This window comes from Tenrec ecaudatus, chromosome 6, assembly GCF_050624435.1.
Source record: "Tenrec ecaudatus isolate mTenEca1 chromosome 6, mTenEca1.hap1, whole genome shotgun sequence".
Classification (NCBI taxonomy): Eukaryota; Metazoa; Chordata; class Mammalia; order Afrosoricida; family Tenrecidae; genus Tenrec; species Tenrec ecaudatus.
Window position 1 is genome coordinate 8,841,847 of NC_134535.1, and position 17,202 is coordinate 8,859,048.

A 17,202-nucleotide genomic window follows, 5' to 3' on the forward strand; every position below is an offset into this window, starting at 1 on the left:
TGGCAGTTGACTTCCAAAAACCCAGCCACAGAAAATCCTATTTCAACCAGTCAGAGCGGGCCTCACGGGCAGCTGTGCATCTTCCCTGTAAGACTGGCATCATTCTTAGCATTTATAGATGAGAAATGTTAAAGGACCGGACACAGCAAGCCACGCACCCAGGGTCACACGGGACAGAGCAGAGTTCAGATCAAGCTTCCTTGACATCAAAGATGGGATCTTGCTGCCACGGAGGTTTGCGTTAGGTTTGGGGTGTCTGATTTGTCCAAGACCATCATTACACTTTCTTCAAAGAAACAACACTGGTCAACGCAAGGATTTTCTTCCCCCACTGACATTGTAACCTGTTGTGGATGGCAACAGACACTTCACCATCTGAATTCAGCCTCCATTCATCCACTCTGCAGCGGCAGAACAGCCTCCTACCAGGTGGGGGGTGCTCTGACCTACCTCAGCCTCACTCTGGGGCCCAGTCTTCCGAACTGTTAGCCGAATTTCCCAGGAGAGACCAGCTTCTCCAAAGCGGGATAGAGTCTTGCCAAGGGGCATAAAGTTTAGGAGTATTGTTTGAAAAACACTAGACGGACTTGGGTCATCAGGAAGCTATGCGTGTTTGTGTGTGTGGGCACGTGGGCACGTGGGCACGTGGGCACATGGGCACCCGTGCACAGATGGAGTTTATCTGCACTGAGTGCGTATGTGTGTGTTGTGCCTGTCAGTTGAAGGTGCATGTGTGTGCATGTGCTAAGTGTCTGAGGGGCATAAGTACAAGGTGTGTTGCACATTTCCTTGGTCCAAACCAAGGCGTCCTGGTTGTACGGTCGTTATACCTTCAACTCTTCACTGAAGGTCACTGGTTTGAACCAGCTGCTCTGTGGGAGAAAGACGTAGGCAGTCTGTTCCCCTAAGATTCTGGCTTTTGCAGGGGCCGGCCCCAATCCCAACTACTACGTGGACATTTGCCCCTCCCCTCAGAAGAATGTATTTCAAAGGAAGGCATTGAATCTGTAGCTCCTGGAGAGGGACTTATCTGATCGGAGCACAAGGGAGCAGATGAAGGGGGAGGAGGAGAGAGTGGAGCACATCCTGGCCTTCTGGGCCTTGAGGACTATGTTCCCGATTAGAGCAGCCAGTCCACAGAGAGGACCACATGGCCGGCCCCACTATGAGACATGATGTCCCTCACTGACCCACAGCCTTACAGAGGACAACACCGGAGACACAGTGTGGGAATTGCGCCCGATCTGATCCTGCCACACTGAGGCAAAACACTAAGGGGGTGCAACAGAACAGTAAGTGAATGGAGCAGCAAGGCCCCCAGGGAATGCCGAAGGTGGACTTTGGGGCCAGGGTGTGGTGCTCCAACAGACTGGACTGGAAAACATTCCTAAAGGCCAACAAATAATCCTTGAACTACCTACAAGCTTTTCTTTCTTGTTGTTTGGTTTTGTTGTCATTAGTTTGTTGTTGTTGTTGTTGTTTTATTGTATATTGTTGCTTGGTTCTGCTCTGTCTTGTTTATGTGCATGTTGTTATCTCCGCAGGTCTGTCTAAATAAGATAGGCTGGATGAACAATCTGGAGGAGAAAACAATGGGACCGACAGTTCTTGGGGGACATGGGAGAGGGGATGTGGGAGGAAAGATAGTGGTGTTAACAAATCCAGGGACAAGGGAAGAACAAGTGATCGAAATCGGTGGTGAGGAGGGTGTAGGAGGCCTGGTAGGGTGTGATCAGGGGTAATGTAACCGATCAGGGGTAATGTAACCAAGAGGAATTGCTGAAACCCTGGGTGGGGACTGAGCATGATAGTGGGACAGGAGAAAAGTAAAAGGAAATAGAGGAAAGAGCTGGGAGGCAAAGGGCATTTATAGAGGTCTAGATAAAGGCATGTACATATGCAAATATATTTATTTATGAGGATGGGGAAATAGATCTATGTGCATATATTTGTAGATTTAGTATTAAGGTAGTAGAAGGACATTGGGCCTCCACTCAAGTACTCCCTTGATACAGAATATTTTCTTCTATTAAATTGGCATTTCATGATGCTCACCTTCCCGACACAACCACTGAAGACAAAGTGGGTTAATAAGCAAAAGGGGTGAAGAAAGCTGATGGTACCCGGCTATCAAAAGACATAGCGTCTGGGGTCTTAAAGGCTTGAAGGTAAACAAGTGGCCATCTAGCTCAGAAGCAACAAAGCCCACATGGAAGAAGCACACCAGCCTGTGTGATCACCAGGTGCTGAAGGGATCAGGTATCAGACATCATCAGAACAAAATATCTTATAGTGAATGAGGGGGGAGTGCGGTGTGGAGACCCAAAGCCCATTTGTTGGCCACTGGACATACCTTACAGGAGGGTATCATGGAGGATACAAGCCAGTCAGGGTGCACTGTAGCAATGATGAAAAATACAACTTCCTTCTGGTTCCTAAATGCTTCCTCCCCCCACCCCATCCCCCCACTATCATGATCCCAATTCCACCTTGCAAGTCTGGCTAGACCAGAGGATGTACACTGGTACAGACAGGAACCGGAAACACAGGGAGTCCAGGGCGGATGATCCATTCAGGAGGAGTGGTGTGAGGAGCGATGCTGGGAGGGTGGGGTGGAAAAGGGGAACCAATTACAAGGATCTACATGTGACCTCCTCCCTGGGGACGGACAACAGAAAAGTGGGTGAAGGGAGATGTCAGACAGGGCAAGATATGACAAAATAATAATTTATAAATTATCAAGGGTTTATGAGGGATGGGGAGCAGGGATGGAGGGGGAAAAATGAGGAGCAGATGCCAGGGACTTAGGTAGAGAGCAAATGTTTTGAGAATGATGAGGGCAATGAATGCACAAATGTGCTTTATACAATTGATGTCTGTATGGATTGTGATATGAGTTGTATGAGCCCCTAATAAAATGATTAAAAATAATAATAATAAAAATTAAAGATTCCGGCTTGGGAACCCTATGGGCCAAGTCTTCTTGGTCCTATCCGGTCATGACACAACTGACTGTAAAGCTTCATGGTGGTTCATGGGTAGCAGGCCCAAGACCAGAAGGCCTATGTCTCCTCTCCCCTGACTCTGTGGTCAGAAGAGGAAGGGGCAGGCTGGTCCCAGGCAGAAAGCCACACTTGGGGTCAGGACGTCATGCAGTCGGCTCTGGCCTGCGGCAAGCCTATTTCCAGTTGGGCCATTTACAGCCTGAGTCTCTGACCCGTGTCCTCCTCAGCACCACAGGAGAACTGGTCCCTCTCCATCAAGCTCAGGCAGCTCCCAGAGAAGAAGGGAGGAGGGTGCTGGGTCCTGGTCCAGAGTTCAGAAAGCAGCATCTCATCACTCCCTCTCCCCTCCATCCTGCAAGAGTAAACACGGGAGTGCTGATGGGACGGGGTGGGGTGGGGGGCTGGGGCGTATGGGGACATGTACAGTTGGGTGCTTGAAGGCCCCAGCGCCCCTTCTCTGGACCCGGGTCAGCAGAGCCTATCTCCATTCTACAACCGCGCTCACCTTCTCTCTCCCTTAGCAATGCGCCCCGGCGGTCGATTGCTGAGCATCCCGACAGAGGCAGTCATAGGTCCCAAACAGGACGTGGGTTTTAGTGATGCTTTATTTACACACTAAGGTCACACCGTCCGAGTGAGAGGTAAACCGAGGCACGGGACGAGGACAAAGTCAGGACGAAATAGGTGAAGTCAGAGATGGCTTTCTTGTAGCAAAGAGAGGGTGGGTAGTGCTCAGGGAAGCCCTGTGGTCTAGCAAGTGGCCCAGGAGAATCTTGGGCTTTGTCTGGGGCCTGCGGTTTTTAAAGGAAAGTGGGGAGAGGGGGTTGCTGCTGCTGGAGCAAGGTTTATGGCCCAGGATGTAGTGTATCAGCTCCTGCAGGCAGGCTGACTGGTTATCAGGGAGTCAGGCATTCCAGGCATTGTTTGCTGGTCTCCTCATTCCAGGGGGGCAGCTGCTGACCTCCAGGGACATGTAGGGAAGCAGGCCCTGACCAGCTTCAGCTCAGTCCAATCACCAAGTTCAAACAATCGAATACATTGCAGACATATTTCAAATGATAGTCAATATGGAAACTATTCACACATCAAGGAACAAGAACGCTTACCAGCAGCCAACAAGAGTCGTCTCGCCCACGAACTCATGTCGTGGTGTGGTGCTTGCTGCGTGTGTGGGGGCTTTCCATGAGTCTTTATCTTGTGGGCCAAGTTTTGGGTGTAGTCTTACCTTGTTTTTTACTTTGCGTAGTGTTTACATTTAAATCCTGTGTTTCTGTTTTACATTTTGCTTGCATTGAAACTTTGCTCTGGTTATGTGTGGGATGCTAGGTTCGCAGTTTGAAAGCACCAGGCTGCTCTGAAGGACAAAGATGAGGCTCCCTTAGGTTACCCAGCTGCCCAGAGGGAGCCCTTCTCCACCAGGGAGCTCTCTGACTGAACAGGAAGGACTGAGAAGACCTGCCTCTAATGCCTCAATGCCCTCCCACTGGGAGGCCCTGCAGCAGGAAGTGGGTGGGGCACACGCGGGCTTTTCAGAGTCCGAGGCCGCTGTGTCTGTGGGATCTAGAGCCCCCAAACAGCCCCTTGGTGCACCCACCACGGACAGCGCAGTCCACCAGGGCTCCAGGAATCAGGTATATGCCAGCTCACTTTGGCTTCTTTCTGCTCCAGGGTCTTCCTCCCAGTTTTGCCTCTGTTTGGGGGTGGGGTTCCTTTTGACTCCCCTTTCTCCCTGCCCCCACTCCTTGGCCCTCATCTCTACCCACCCACTGCACCATGCTGCATTTCCTTGCAAAGCCTCTGGGTGGGCCAGAGAGGCCCCCACAGGGCCATACCCCCTCCCTGTCTTCACCGGCTCCTTCTATGCCAGGCTGGCCCTCTCCCTGGGCCGTCCTGAATTTATAAGGTGTCCTGTGAACACTTAGACTTCCACGAGAGGGGGGCCGAAGCCGTCGGTGGACTTGGCCGAAAGTCTTTTTAAATACTGTGCTGGCCGTTCTAAGCACCGTGTTCTGGGAGAAGGCTGGGAAGGAGGCAAGAACCTCCAGGAAGGACGATAAATCCTTTATCTCTTCCAAGCAAATCTCAACTGTGAACAGAAAGTAAAATGCATCCCTTGAGCTAGTATGGCGGGACATTGAGAATGGACGGTGGGACGGGGTAGTGATCGGGACATGTCCTCAGATGCTCGTATTAAGTTAAAAAGGAGCGCCATCTCCACTAGTGCCTGCCCTGGCATGGCCCTGACACACAGTCGCTAGTAACAGGGGGCCCCTTCCATCTCCAGCTAGGTCTGTGATCTGGGCAAACTACTCCAGGTCTCAGCGTCTCCGTCTCTTCATCTATAAAACTGGAAGTTGATATTGTTGGAGAAATTGGAATTAAACACAAAATCTGCTTCCAATTTTTTAAAAAAAGGTGAGTTCCAGAAAGTAGAAGAGAGCAAAAATCATTTTATTCTTATTTTTTTAAGACGGTTTACATTTGGGATCATCAACTTTGTATTCAACGATTTAAACTACTTATCAAACTCCCCACTGTCTTGCCCTACTCCATCCCCTTTGATTTCTCGGTTCCGTTCCTGGTTTAGTATCTATCGCCCCCTTCACCCAAATGAACACCTGTCTACCCTCTAACTTCCTGCTTCATCTCCTGTCCTTACCCACCCTGCCCATCCCTTTGGGTAACTGCCCGTCTGTTACCTTTGCTCTGAAAGTCTTGGTCCTGTTTGATTTCTTTATAGCAGCGGTCTCATGCGATATTGGTGATGGAAAATTCACACAGCATCACGTTCTCCAGCTTGATCCACACCATGGGGTGTTTTGTGGTTTCAGCAATAGTTTTCAGGGACGCAGAGCACTCGATCGTGTGTTAGGCCTTGCTGGTGTCTCCATCTCCTTCCTTCTGTAAACAGTACTACTATGAATATGGGTGTGCCTATGTCTCCCCGGACTGTGACTCTTACGTGTTCAGGGTATAGATCCAGCAGAGGGATTGGGGATTTCCTTTCCCGGTTGTTTGAGATGGCGCCATATCACTTTCACAGTGGTTATTGTTTGGGCCGGGTCTGGACTGTGCAGCCCCTTGCCCCAAATTTCAGGGTGCAGTTCTGTGAAAAGCAAGGTGATTCACTCACAGACCACATCCTGACTCAGACCCTGCAGCCCAGGAAGCTCCTTTCTTACCTGCACAGACATCCCCAACCCAAGCCTAAGACCAATATATCCCTCCCCACTCCCCTGACGGTGCGATTTCCCTGACCTAACTCGTTGGGTCACGGAACCCACCCGGGAGCTCTTTCTCTCCTCTAGTAAAGTCGCTCTTAACTTCACATCCTCTGTCTCAATTCGACTTTCATTTCGTGCCTCAATTTACCTCTCAGTTATGTAAGATTTCTCGAGTGGGCAATACTTCAGTTCTTGGCTTCACATGAGAAAGAATTCCACGCTGAAGTCCGTTTTGTAATCCAAGTGGGTTTTTATGGAGGACGGGGAGAAGTTTCAGGTGTTACAGTCTCCAAAGGGTGCACGCTATTTTGGGGAAGCATGCGGAGAAGCGAGGAAGCTGTGCTAGGGCTCACAACCGGTTATGAGCAACCTCGTGGTGCAGTGCACCCACACGTGTGGACCTGGGGGAGGGATCCCAGGGGCCCAGAGATGGAGGAAGAGCTAGCTACCAAACAGTTATGCATATTTACAGCCCCACCAGCAGTGTGTGAGGGGCTCCGATCTCTCTGAACCCCCTCTGGAATTTGTGGTTTTCCCTTAAAAATTTTAATTTGGCTGTCACTGTTGGTGTCGGGTGATATCTCATCATCGCTTTGATTTGATGGCCAGGGTTCGTGAGTATTTATTCATGTTTGTTGGCCATTTGGACGCCATCTTCTGTGAACTGACGGTGTCTTTTGCCCATTTTTTAATTTGGTTATTTCTTTCAATTTGGTTATTTCTTTCAATTTGGTTATTTCTTTCAATTTGGTTATTTCTTTTTCTTATTGAGGTGTCTCATTTTTCTGTCTTTGTCAAAAAAAAATATCCCCCACTCCCTGGACCCTCTACTCTTGATGAAGTCTTTGGATGCACGTAAGTATCTTATTTTTAGTAGGGCCCACTCATCTATTTTGTCTTCTACTGTAGTGTTTCCTTCATGATATCTGACAGTGTGTCTATGCCCGTACGTGTGTCCCTCTTTTCTCCTTGGTGGTCTTTGCCGCTCTGGGATGTTACGTTTAGATCTTTGCTACATCTTGAGTCTGTCTCTGTATATGGAGTGAGATAGGCCTGTTTCATTCTTCTGCAGATGGAGATCCGATTGTTGAGGAGACTCAGCTCTTTCCCATTCGCTGCTTCTGGGCCCTTAGTGGAAGATCATTGGTCTGTAGGTGGGTGGTTTTATTTCTGGGTTCTGTGTTCTATTCCCTTGGCTAGGTAATAGATTTTGAAGTTGGGAAATTAGAGGCCTCCTATCTTGTTCCTTTTCTCATGACGTTCTTTACATATCCTGGGTCTCTTCCCTCTCTGTATAACGTTAGTAACTCATTTTTCCATCTATTTAAAAAATGAGGTTAGGGCTGGGATGAGAACTGCATGTGTTCACAGATTGCTTTGAGTAGTGCTGGCATTTTTGCAAAGTTAGGCCTTCCTATCCACGCACATGAAGTATTCTTCCATTTATGCGGCCTCTTTGGATTCCTTCCAGTAATGTTCTGTGGTTTTCTTTGTACACGTCTTTTGTTTCTCTGGTTAGGTTTATTTGTAAATCCTTCATCAAATATTGTGTGGCTATTGTAAGGAGTATTGTTTTGGGTTCCTTTTCAGAGCTCTCGGTTAGTTTACAGGATTCCAGTGGATTGTTGCCTGTTACATTGTATCCAGCCGCGTTGTCCAATCTTGGTGGTTGTTGTTGAGTCTGGCATTTTCTTTTTCTTTTAAAAAAATCATTTTACTGGGGGCTCATACAGCTCTTATCACAATCATCCATCCATCCATTGTGTCGAGCGCATTTGTACATTTGTTATGATCGTCCTTTTCAAGACATTTTCTTTGTATTTGAGCCCTCATTTTTCCCTCCCTCCCTCCCCTACTCTCCCTTGTGATAATTCATCAATTATTATCATTTTTTCATGTCTTACACCCACTTTTATGTTGGCCATCCCCCAGGGAGGGGGTTATATGTAGATCCTTGTGATCGCTTCCCCCTTTCTTCCCCACCTTCCCCTTCCCCTCCTGGTATCACCACTCTCATTATTGGTCCTGAGGGGTTTATCTGTCCTGGATTCCCTGTGTTTCCAGCTCTGATCTGTGTACATGTTCTGGTCTAGCTGGATTTGTAAGGTAGAATAGGGGCCATGATAGTGGGGAGAGAGAAGCATTAAAGAACTAGAGGAAAGTTGTATATTTCATCAGTGCTATACTGCACCCTGACTGGCTCTTCTCTTCCTTGTGACCCTTCTGTAAGGTGATGTCCAATTGTCCACAGATGGGCTTTGGGTCTCCACTCCACACTCCTCCACATTCATATTGATATGGTTTTTTTTGTTGTTGTTGTTCTGGGTCTCTGATACCTGGTCCCATGGACACCTCATGATCACACAAGTTGGTCTGCTTCTTCCATGTGGACTTTGTTGCTTCTCAGCTAGATGGCCGCTTGTTTATCTTCAAGTCATGAAGTTTTTTATCTTCAAGTCATGAAGTCTGGGGTTTTCTAAGCCTCAAATCACATCATCTACAAATAGTGAGTTTCCTGTCTTCTATGCCGATCTATGTTGCCTTGGATTCTTGATGCTATAATTGCTCTGGCTAAGGTTTTCGGCACCATATTAAAGAAGAGTGGCGATAGGGCATCCTGGAGTGGTTCCTGTTCTCGGGGAGAATGCTTTCTGTAGCTCCAAGGTGGACAAGGTGCTGGTCATAGCTATTTAATCTATGACCTTTATTGTGTTGACAATTTTTCTTCTATTTTGTTGAGTGTTTTTATTAGGAATACATATTGAATATTGTCCGATGCCCTTTCTGTGTTGATCGAAATGATCATGTGGGTCTCAACTTTTGTTTTGTTGATATGGTGGATTACACTGATTATTTTTCTAATATTGAACTTTGCACACCAGGTATGCAAGGATGCTAGTGTACCTGGTATAGATCCCGCTTGATTATAATGCTGTTTGAGAGATGAAAGCGGAGATGCAGAACAGAGACAGAATTCAATCGGGGATGAAAAGTTGAGGCTTTACTGAGGCAAGGAAAAAACTCCCAGGCAGATTCCACAGCCCAATGAGCTAGGTTAAGGAAGTCGCGCCTGGCAGTAAGGCAGTGGGATATATAGATAGGGTTTGAGCTAAGGATGTGTATACTGATAATGGGAAGGGAGTTTTTAGTGCTGTCGCTGCAGGATTCGAGCCAGGTGGGACCTGTGAGTAAATCATCTTGCTTTTGCAGACTTGCTTCATGCTTCAGTTGGGAATGCTGGGGGACGGGGCTGGGTGAACCTTGCCCCTGAGCCCTGCCCAGAGAGATAAGCTCTTTGGAATGCTGGAAGCAGGGGCTGCAAAATCCAGCAGGTCATCGTCATTCTGAGAGGCTGGGGGAAGGGGCTGCCTGGTCTGGACCCGGCCCAAACACTGTTATTTTCTAATTTTTTAATTGCTTGTTTTGGTTATTTTGCTTCATCCTAGTGATCATGATTTTTGTGGAGAAAATTTACATCTATGTTCAAAGTGATATTGGTCTGCAGTTTCCTCTCTTGGTCATGCCTTTGCCTGATTTTGGTGTCAGGGTTATGTTTGCTTCTAAAAATGAGTTCAAGAGGGCGAGGGGGTACCCCCTCCGAAAACGGACTTTTTCCCCCACAGCTTTATATTTAAACTTTGTTACAAAAGCAACCTTATTGAGAGGTAAACTGAGGCACGAAATGAGAGTAAGATCGAGACGGAGGACGTGAAGTTGAGAGTGACTTTATTAGAGCAGAGATAGAGCTCTCCCGGGCAGGTTCTGCGGCCCAATGAGTTAGGTCGGGGAAATCCCGCCGTCAGCTGGGCGGCAAAGGAAGTCTGCAGATACGGAGAGGGGAGGCTTCCTGGTACTGCAGCTGCAGGGTCTGAGTCAGGATGTGGTTTACTTTACGGGCAGGTCGTCTTGTTTTTGCATACCCGGCCCAAACACTTAACACCTTTCAAAGTCCTCTCCATTGCACTTAATGCATTTGCCAAACCTGTGATTCCATTCTTGGAAACAGTTTTCAAACTCATCTTTTTGGATGGCGGACACCTCCTTCCTCCTTTTTGTTAGCCTCACCTCTTCTATGTCATCAAATCGCTGTCCTTTCATGTCCCTCTTCATTCTCGAAAACAAAAAGAAGTCAATTGAGCGAGGTCAGGTGCGTGGGGCAAGAGAGGCATGTTGTTGTTTTTTTTCCCCAAAAAACTGGTGCACTGAGATGGCTGCATGAGCAGGTGCATTGTGGTGGTGGCAAAATCGGTCCCTCATCTGCCACAAACCAGGCCTTTTTTTGTCACACACCATTACTCAGTCTTTTCAGAAACTCTAAATAGAAAGCTTGATTTACAGCTGACCTGGTGGAACACACCCACATGTACTCTCCCCCCTCACATCACATCCGGTTTTTTTAGGCAGGGGGATACCCCTTGTATGCTGTCCTTGTCTACATTTTGAAATAGTTTAGAATTGGTGTCAGCAAACCATTTTATTCTTGAAGGAGCATTAAGCCGTAGTATGATGCATCACAGGTAATCCGCTAAAGAGATTGCAAAGACAGAAAGTCACGTGGCCTTTTTCGTATCTGAGTAGCTGCAACTCAGTTAAAATATGTTTTATGGGTGAGCTGAAGACATTCTAGGAGCCTCAGGGAGGAGGCACTGCTGTGTGAAAGGAAACAATGGGGGGAGGGACACGCAGAGTTCCCGCAATAAAATTTATTTTAAAAATATGTTTTATGATAAACAATAATTAATTGTCAAGTGAGATGACTTAAAGGTACTATCTCTTACATGTAATACACCCTAAATCCATCCAGTAATTGAGGAGAGCCCTCTGTGTTTGTTAATGCCTTTATGTAAAAGGAGAGACAAACAAACAAAAGTGAACATGTATGGATCATGTTATATCAGTTCACCTGCATGCTCCCCAAGACTATGACCTTAAATCTTCCGGCCCAGGGACTCCGTTCCTCAAGGTGTTTGGTAATGGATACAAAGCGTGCAGCACTTAAATAGACTATGTAGAAATCTCCTCAGCCAGACCTCAAAGGCAGGTGGTTGTACTTCTATCCTACACCAGTTTAATTTGCCGATCTACCTATGTACCCACTCTTAAATTATTGTTTGTTTGTTTGTTGTTAATGTGGTTGCAGTACTGTGTCTGTGTGTACCATTGTTGCCTTTGACTCCCGCACTTTTCAGTATCTCCGTTGACCTCTAATCTTGCTGTCCCGACGTCCCTTGTTCTATCTAGTTAGGGAGCTCCCCATCAAAGAAGGTTTCTTTCTGTTTGTAAATCGTGTCCCGATTTTTTTAGAAAAGTGGTCTCATCGGTTTCTTTTTTTTTTTAACAAGGCGTGGGTGTAATTTTATTTTTTTTAATTAAAAAAATCATTTTATTGGGGTCATCACAGTTTCTAACCGTGTAACTCGTATATCAAAAGACTGGTTTCGTTATCATATGGTAGCATCCACGTGGACTTGCACCCGGTTTAGGTGTTCTTTGAATGACATGTTAGGTGGTGGGTGTCAGGAAAACATGGTGTGACAAATGCTCGTGCATAAAATGTCCGTGTGAGCACAACCCTGTGTTTGTGTTTCTGTTTCAACCTTGCCAAGGTGCTATGGGAAATTAAAATCACACAATATTAGAAATCAATGAAAAGTATTGAAAAGCAGCAGGGAAAGTGGTGGCATGCATTATCTGTCCTTGTGTGATTGGTTTATTTCCTATGTTTGAGATGTTTGCGGAGTCTTCTTTAGTCGTTAAGGCTGAGTAGTATTCCATCGTGTGTGTCTCAACATACCTCATCTTATTGTGCTTCGCCCTTCTTTTGCACTTCACAGATCTTGTGGGGTTTTGTTTGTTGGTCTAGCTGGATCCAGAAGAGGAACAAGAGCCTCATTGCTGACATCAGACGACTCTCAACGGAAAGCAGGAACTACCAGAAAGCTGTCTACTGGTGTGATGTTGACGATGCAGAGACCTTTGCTCCTTGGTCCATCCAAACTATGAAGAATATTGCAAAGATTAGACATTTCAGGACACCTCGTTGCTCTTGTGAGGAACCTGAACACAGACCAAGAGTCTGTCATTCAGACAGAACAAGGGGAAACGGGATGCTTTAGAATCAGGGAAGACGGGTGTCGGGGTTGTGCCCTTTCTCCAGACTTACTCAACTTGGGCTGTAGGAAGGCTTCTTAACAACCTGTAATGTTGTAGATGATCCAACCTTGCTTGCTGATGAAGATCGAGGACTGCAGTCTGCAGCCTGGATGACAGCTCAATGTAAAGGAGACCAAGATCCTCCCAACCGGACCAATAGGTACCATGAGGATAAATGAAGAAAAGGTTGGAGTTGCCAAGGGTCTTGTCTTCTTTGGATCCACAATCGGTCCTCGTGGAAGCAGCCGTCAAGAGATCCAAAGGAACGTGGCATTAGGTAGATCTGTGCGTGACCTCTTTAACATGTTGAAGAGCAAGGAGGTTCCATTGAAGACCTAGGGGCGCCTGACCCCAGCCATCGTATTTTCCATTGCCTCGTGTGCATGTAAAAGTTGGACCTTGAATAAAACGTCCGAAAGGGGTTTGATGTGTTTGCCTTGGGGTGCTGAAGAACCCTGAAAGCACCGTGGACTGCTGAAAGGACCGACTGATCCGTCTTAGAAGAAGCACGGCCATGGTACCACTTAAAGGCCACAATGCCGAGACTTCGTTGCACATCCTTCGGACATATTGTCAGGAGAGACCAGTTCCTGGAGAAGGATGTCTTGTTTGGCAAGGTGGAGGGGCAGCAGCGGAGAAAGCCCTCAAGAAGATGTATTGGCACCCCAGCAGCAGCAGTGAGCTCAAAGGCAGGGACACTGGTGGGGACGGCACACCAGGAGGCAGTGTTCCGTCCAGTTGTGCAGCAGGTCACCATGGGTTGGACCTGACTTCATGGCCCCTCACAACAGCAATGAATAACATTCGGTGCGTGGGAGCCCAGGTGGTGTGATGCGCACTCCACGGGCGAAAGATAAAGCAGCCTGCTCCTAGAAAGGCTAATAGCCTGGGAAATCCTACAAAGCAGCCCACTTTGTATGATCGCACTGTTGAATTGGAACCAGCTCAAACGGCAATACAGTCTAGATTCAATCTGTCTTGCTGGGCAAAAAAAAAATCAGAGAGGCCAAACTATAGGAAGAAGAACCAAACATCAGGACGGAAGGATCCTCTTTAACAGCCCACTTTGCTGGGTTTTTTGGGGGCAGTCTCTTCCCCGCCTGAGCTGTTCTCCAAATTCCCTTTGCCTTTACTTTTTGGAAGTTTAATCATGATGGGCTTTGGTGGCTTTCTTTTGGAGTGTGTATTGTATGGCTCCTTAGAGCTTCTTGGATGGACACCTTTTCTTTCAAGATTTTAAGGAAGCTTTTTTGCTAGAAAATCTCCAATATTTTGACGTGTGTGTGTGTGTGTGTGTGTGTGTGTTTCTCTTCCTGCTCACGAATTTCTCCTCTTGATACCTCACTTTCCTCTGGGACTTTCTTCATTTGTCTTCATTCTTTTTTATGATTGCCCCTCAAACAAGTGAGTTACCAAAGTATTTGTCCTCTAGCTCACTGACTCTTTTTTTCATTGATTAAATTTTAACTTCTGTATCTTTCCATTAAATTAACTACTTCTAATATTTCATTGTTGATCTCCTGGATTTCTAGTTGTTTTTGTAAGGTTTCTGATTATTTACTTTGTTGTTTTGTTCTTGTATTGTTTTTCCTGATTTCAATTAGGACGTTGTATTTTCTTTGGTCTATGTGAAGATCCTATGTGCAAGTTTTAAAATTCTGCCTCCAGTAGAATTTCGTCTAAGGGGCTCTCTTCATTTCATTCATTTGCTTGCCATCTTGTCCTAATTTCTTAAACGAGCCGATCTTGTCTGTTGTCTCTGAAGCATTATAGTGTTATCTTATTAATTGTATGCTTGTCTACTTCATCCTAATGTTTTTGTTTCATTTTGCTCTGATGTATAAGGACAGGGAGGGTGGACATGCTCCCTCATCATGTCTCAGGCGGATGGGAGTGCTCACAGGTGAGCAGGGAAACAACAGGACAGGTGAGCCTTTGTTGCTTTTCCCTGAGAATACCAATCAGCTGAGGGAGAGCTGAGCAGGTGCTTGGTTGTCCCCTGGTTTGGTGGCATAGGCACACTCTCCAAAGTTTCCTGCTTCGGTAAGGCAAGGAGTGTGGCAGGTGGTTGGAAGCTCAGGAAAACTACCTTCCTACTTGCCAGGAGGGCTGAAGGATGGGGATCTTGGCATGGGAATGCTCCCTCCATCACTTGGCCAGTTGGCATATGGTCAGGCAGGGGTTGGGGCGGGCTACTGGAAGCACAGAAATACCCTCTCAACACCAAAGGATTATGGAGGCTCATGTGAGGGTTGGGTCAGTCTCTTGGTAGCTTGATGAGTCATCAGACTTGTGGGGTTCGGGTTGAATGACAACCAAGGCAGAAATGCTCTCCTGCCATGTGGTGAATTAGGGAGGGCTTGGATGGGGGCTTAGGGCAGGCAACTGGGGACCCTGGTGTCCCATGATGCTTGGTGGGTCCTGCTGACACTCGAAGGTTCTATTTCCTTCACATTCAGCATTGGTGCCACCCAGCCTGCCTCTGGCTCCTGACTCCCCCCCCCCCATTCTGTGGGCACGAGGCTCCCTAGAGCTCCTGTCCTCCAGTCTCCACATTCCCTTCTTACACCCCCGTCATGAGGTGCTGGCCTGAGTTAACCTCCGAGTACGTATCCACAGTTTCACTGTCTCTTCATGAGCTTTCTGTGACGATGCCTTCCTATCCTCATCTGAGATTGCTGGTGGCTCTGTCTCAAGATGGCCATGCCAATGCCAAGCGGACTGGCAAGGCACCACCCGCCACTCCACCTCTGTCCTCATTTTCTGTTGTCTCCCAGTTCCCTTTTCCAGTTGGTGTTTTCTCTAATTCTGTATACTTTCATTGGATGCATGGGTTTCCAAGATTGTCTTCTGTATCTCTTTCACTTAATCTTTTTTTTTGGGGGGGGGTGTCTTTGCTGTAAAAGCAGCGGTTCTCAACCTGTGGGTCGTGACCCCTTTGGGGGTTCAAATGACCCTTTCACAGCGGTCGCCCGGTTCATCACAGTAGCAAAGTGACAGTGATGAAGTAGCAATGAAAATAACTTTTTGGTTGGGGGGTCCCCACCACATGAGGCACTGTCTGAAAGGGTGGCGGTGTGAGGCAGGTGGAGAACCGCTGCTGTAACGGATGATGTGGCGTGTCTGACAGCTTTCATCATGACCCTTCCCTAACTCTCATTCCCTCCTGTGTCATCGGAAATTAACTTTCTTTTTCTTTTTCCATTTTTCATTACCCTGGGAATGTACACTTAAAGTTCATACCCTCCAAAGCTCTGTGACTATAGATCTTAACCTGACTTAAAAAAAATGTGTAGCATAAATTTTCCAAGCTACTGTTTCAGGGTTTTATTACTGTTTTAGGATTTTCTAATGGTTTGGGAGGATGGGTGGGACTGCAAACTGGAGGTTGGGGCAGGGAGCCTATTGATGTTGAAAGGACCAGAGCTGGGGCCCAAGGTGGAAGAAGGCACTCTTCTCTGATGCACAGGCAGTATCCTTCTCTCTTCCACTCTTCCCATCTCTTCCTGCCCGCAAAGGCAGCAGGCACTTCTGCAGGGGTGGCCAGAGGCACAGGCCGCAGGTGGACCCAGCACACTGTGTGCAGGGAACAGTAGTGCGGAGCAACGCCAAAGAGACGACGCTGAGTTTTCGTTTCTTTTCTGCCCACAGAGAGCCAATGCAACTGCTAAATCCATCCACGTTCAAATACCACTTTGATGCCCAAAATGCTCGAAAAGCCACCTGCCTGCTTGTCCAAGTGGAAGCACCTAACTTGCTTCGTTGTGAAAGATTTGAAAACGAGGTATTTGTCAGACAATAATCATATATCAGGTCGGAGCTAAGCCAGTTGAGAAGCGAGGGGATGCGGGGAGGAAGAGAGAGAGAGAGATTGGTTTTTCCATTGCATATTTCCCCTTTTGTAACCTTTTCTTCCATCCTTGGCCCTCCATGTCCCTGCCTGCCTCTACTGTCATCAGATAAAAGATGGATTTTGACTTATTACCCAAGACCTTTTCCAGTGGCCACCACTGTGAGAGTCTACCAGTGGATGGTCTCCCAACTCTTTATCATTGAGCTTGGCATCTATTAGCCTTTGGGGAATGGCCTGTGTTGGCGGCCACAGCAGCAGCTGTTCCCACATCAGCAGCCACTAGAGCGAGAACCAGGTCTCTGCAGGCCCCGCCCCCTCCACCTTACCCCTGAGCAACGCCGGCCAAGTGCCTGGGCTTCTCCACCCGGTCTGGACACCGTGCAGAACCTGTTTGGAGGAGGAAGCCATTTGTGGGTTGGGGCTGGAGGCTGCTCTGTAACTATGGCTACATACATGTCGCTGTTACTTTTGGACACATCAATCTGTGCCAACTCCCTATGTTACCCAGGAGAACTCCATGGGACTTTCCAAAGCCGATCAGCAGGTCTACTTTCTGGGGTAGGTTCCGACGGCCCACCTTGGAGGCTAGTTGTCAAGTGCTTGCCCATTCTTGTGTTGCCGGGGTCACTGAGAAAGATCATAGGAGTCATAGGCATCAGGTGTACCTTTACACCAGCGGTTCTCAACCTTCCTAATGCTGCGACCCTTTCATACAGTTCCTCTTGTGTTGGTGACCCCCCAACCATAACATTATTTTCGTTGCTACTTCATCACTGTCATTTTGCTATGGTTAGGAATCATCATGTAAATATCTGATATGCAGGATGTATTAGGCGACCCCTGTGGAAGGGTCGTTTGACACACACCCCCCAAAGGGGTCACGACCCACAGGTTGATAACGGCTGATTTGAACTGTCTGGCCTGCAGTCTTAAAAGATAAAGGAAAGAGATGAAATTCATTAGAATC

General features: G+C 47.4%; 1 protein-coding gene across 6 annotated transcripts in view; it reads left to right on the top strand.

The window, feature by feature from the left end:
- Positions 1 to 4,339: 4,339 nt before the first annotated feature.
- The window catches only part of LOC142451845 (DNA dC->dU-editing enzyme APOBEC3-like), a 28,161-nt gene continuing 15,298 nt past the window's right edge, over positions 4,340 to 17,202 (top strand). Inside the window, exons 1-3 of one of the 6 annotated variants that reach the window (XM_075553579.1) lie at positions 4,340 to 4,636; positions 12,064 to 13,189; positions 16,034 to 16,166. In XM_075553579.1, the coding sequence (XP_075409694.1) occupies positions 12,897 to 13,189; positions 16,034 to 16,166 (426 nt within the window). In that variant the 5' untranslated portion in view covers positions 4,340 to 4,636; positions 12,064 to 12,896. Of the gene's footprint in view, positions 4,637 to 5,289; positions 5,421 to 7,301; positions 7,384 to 12,063; positions 13,190 to 16,033; positions 16,167 to 17,202 lie in introns of all 6 variants that reach the window. The other 5 variants (XM_075553578.1, XM_075553584.1, XM_075553583.1 and 2 more) reach the window with 5 other exon arrangements.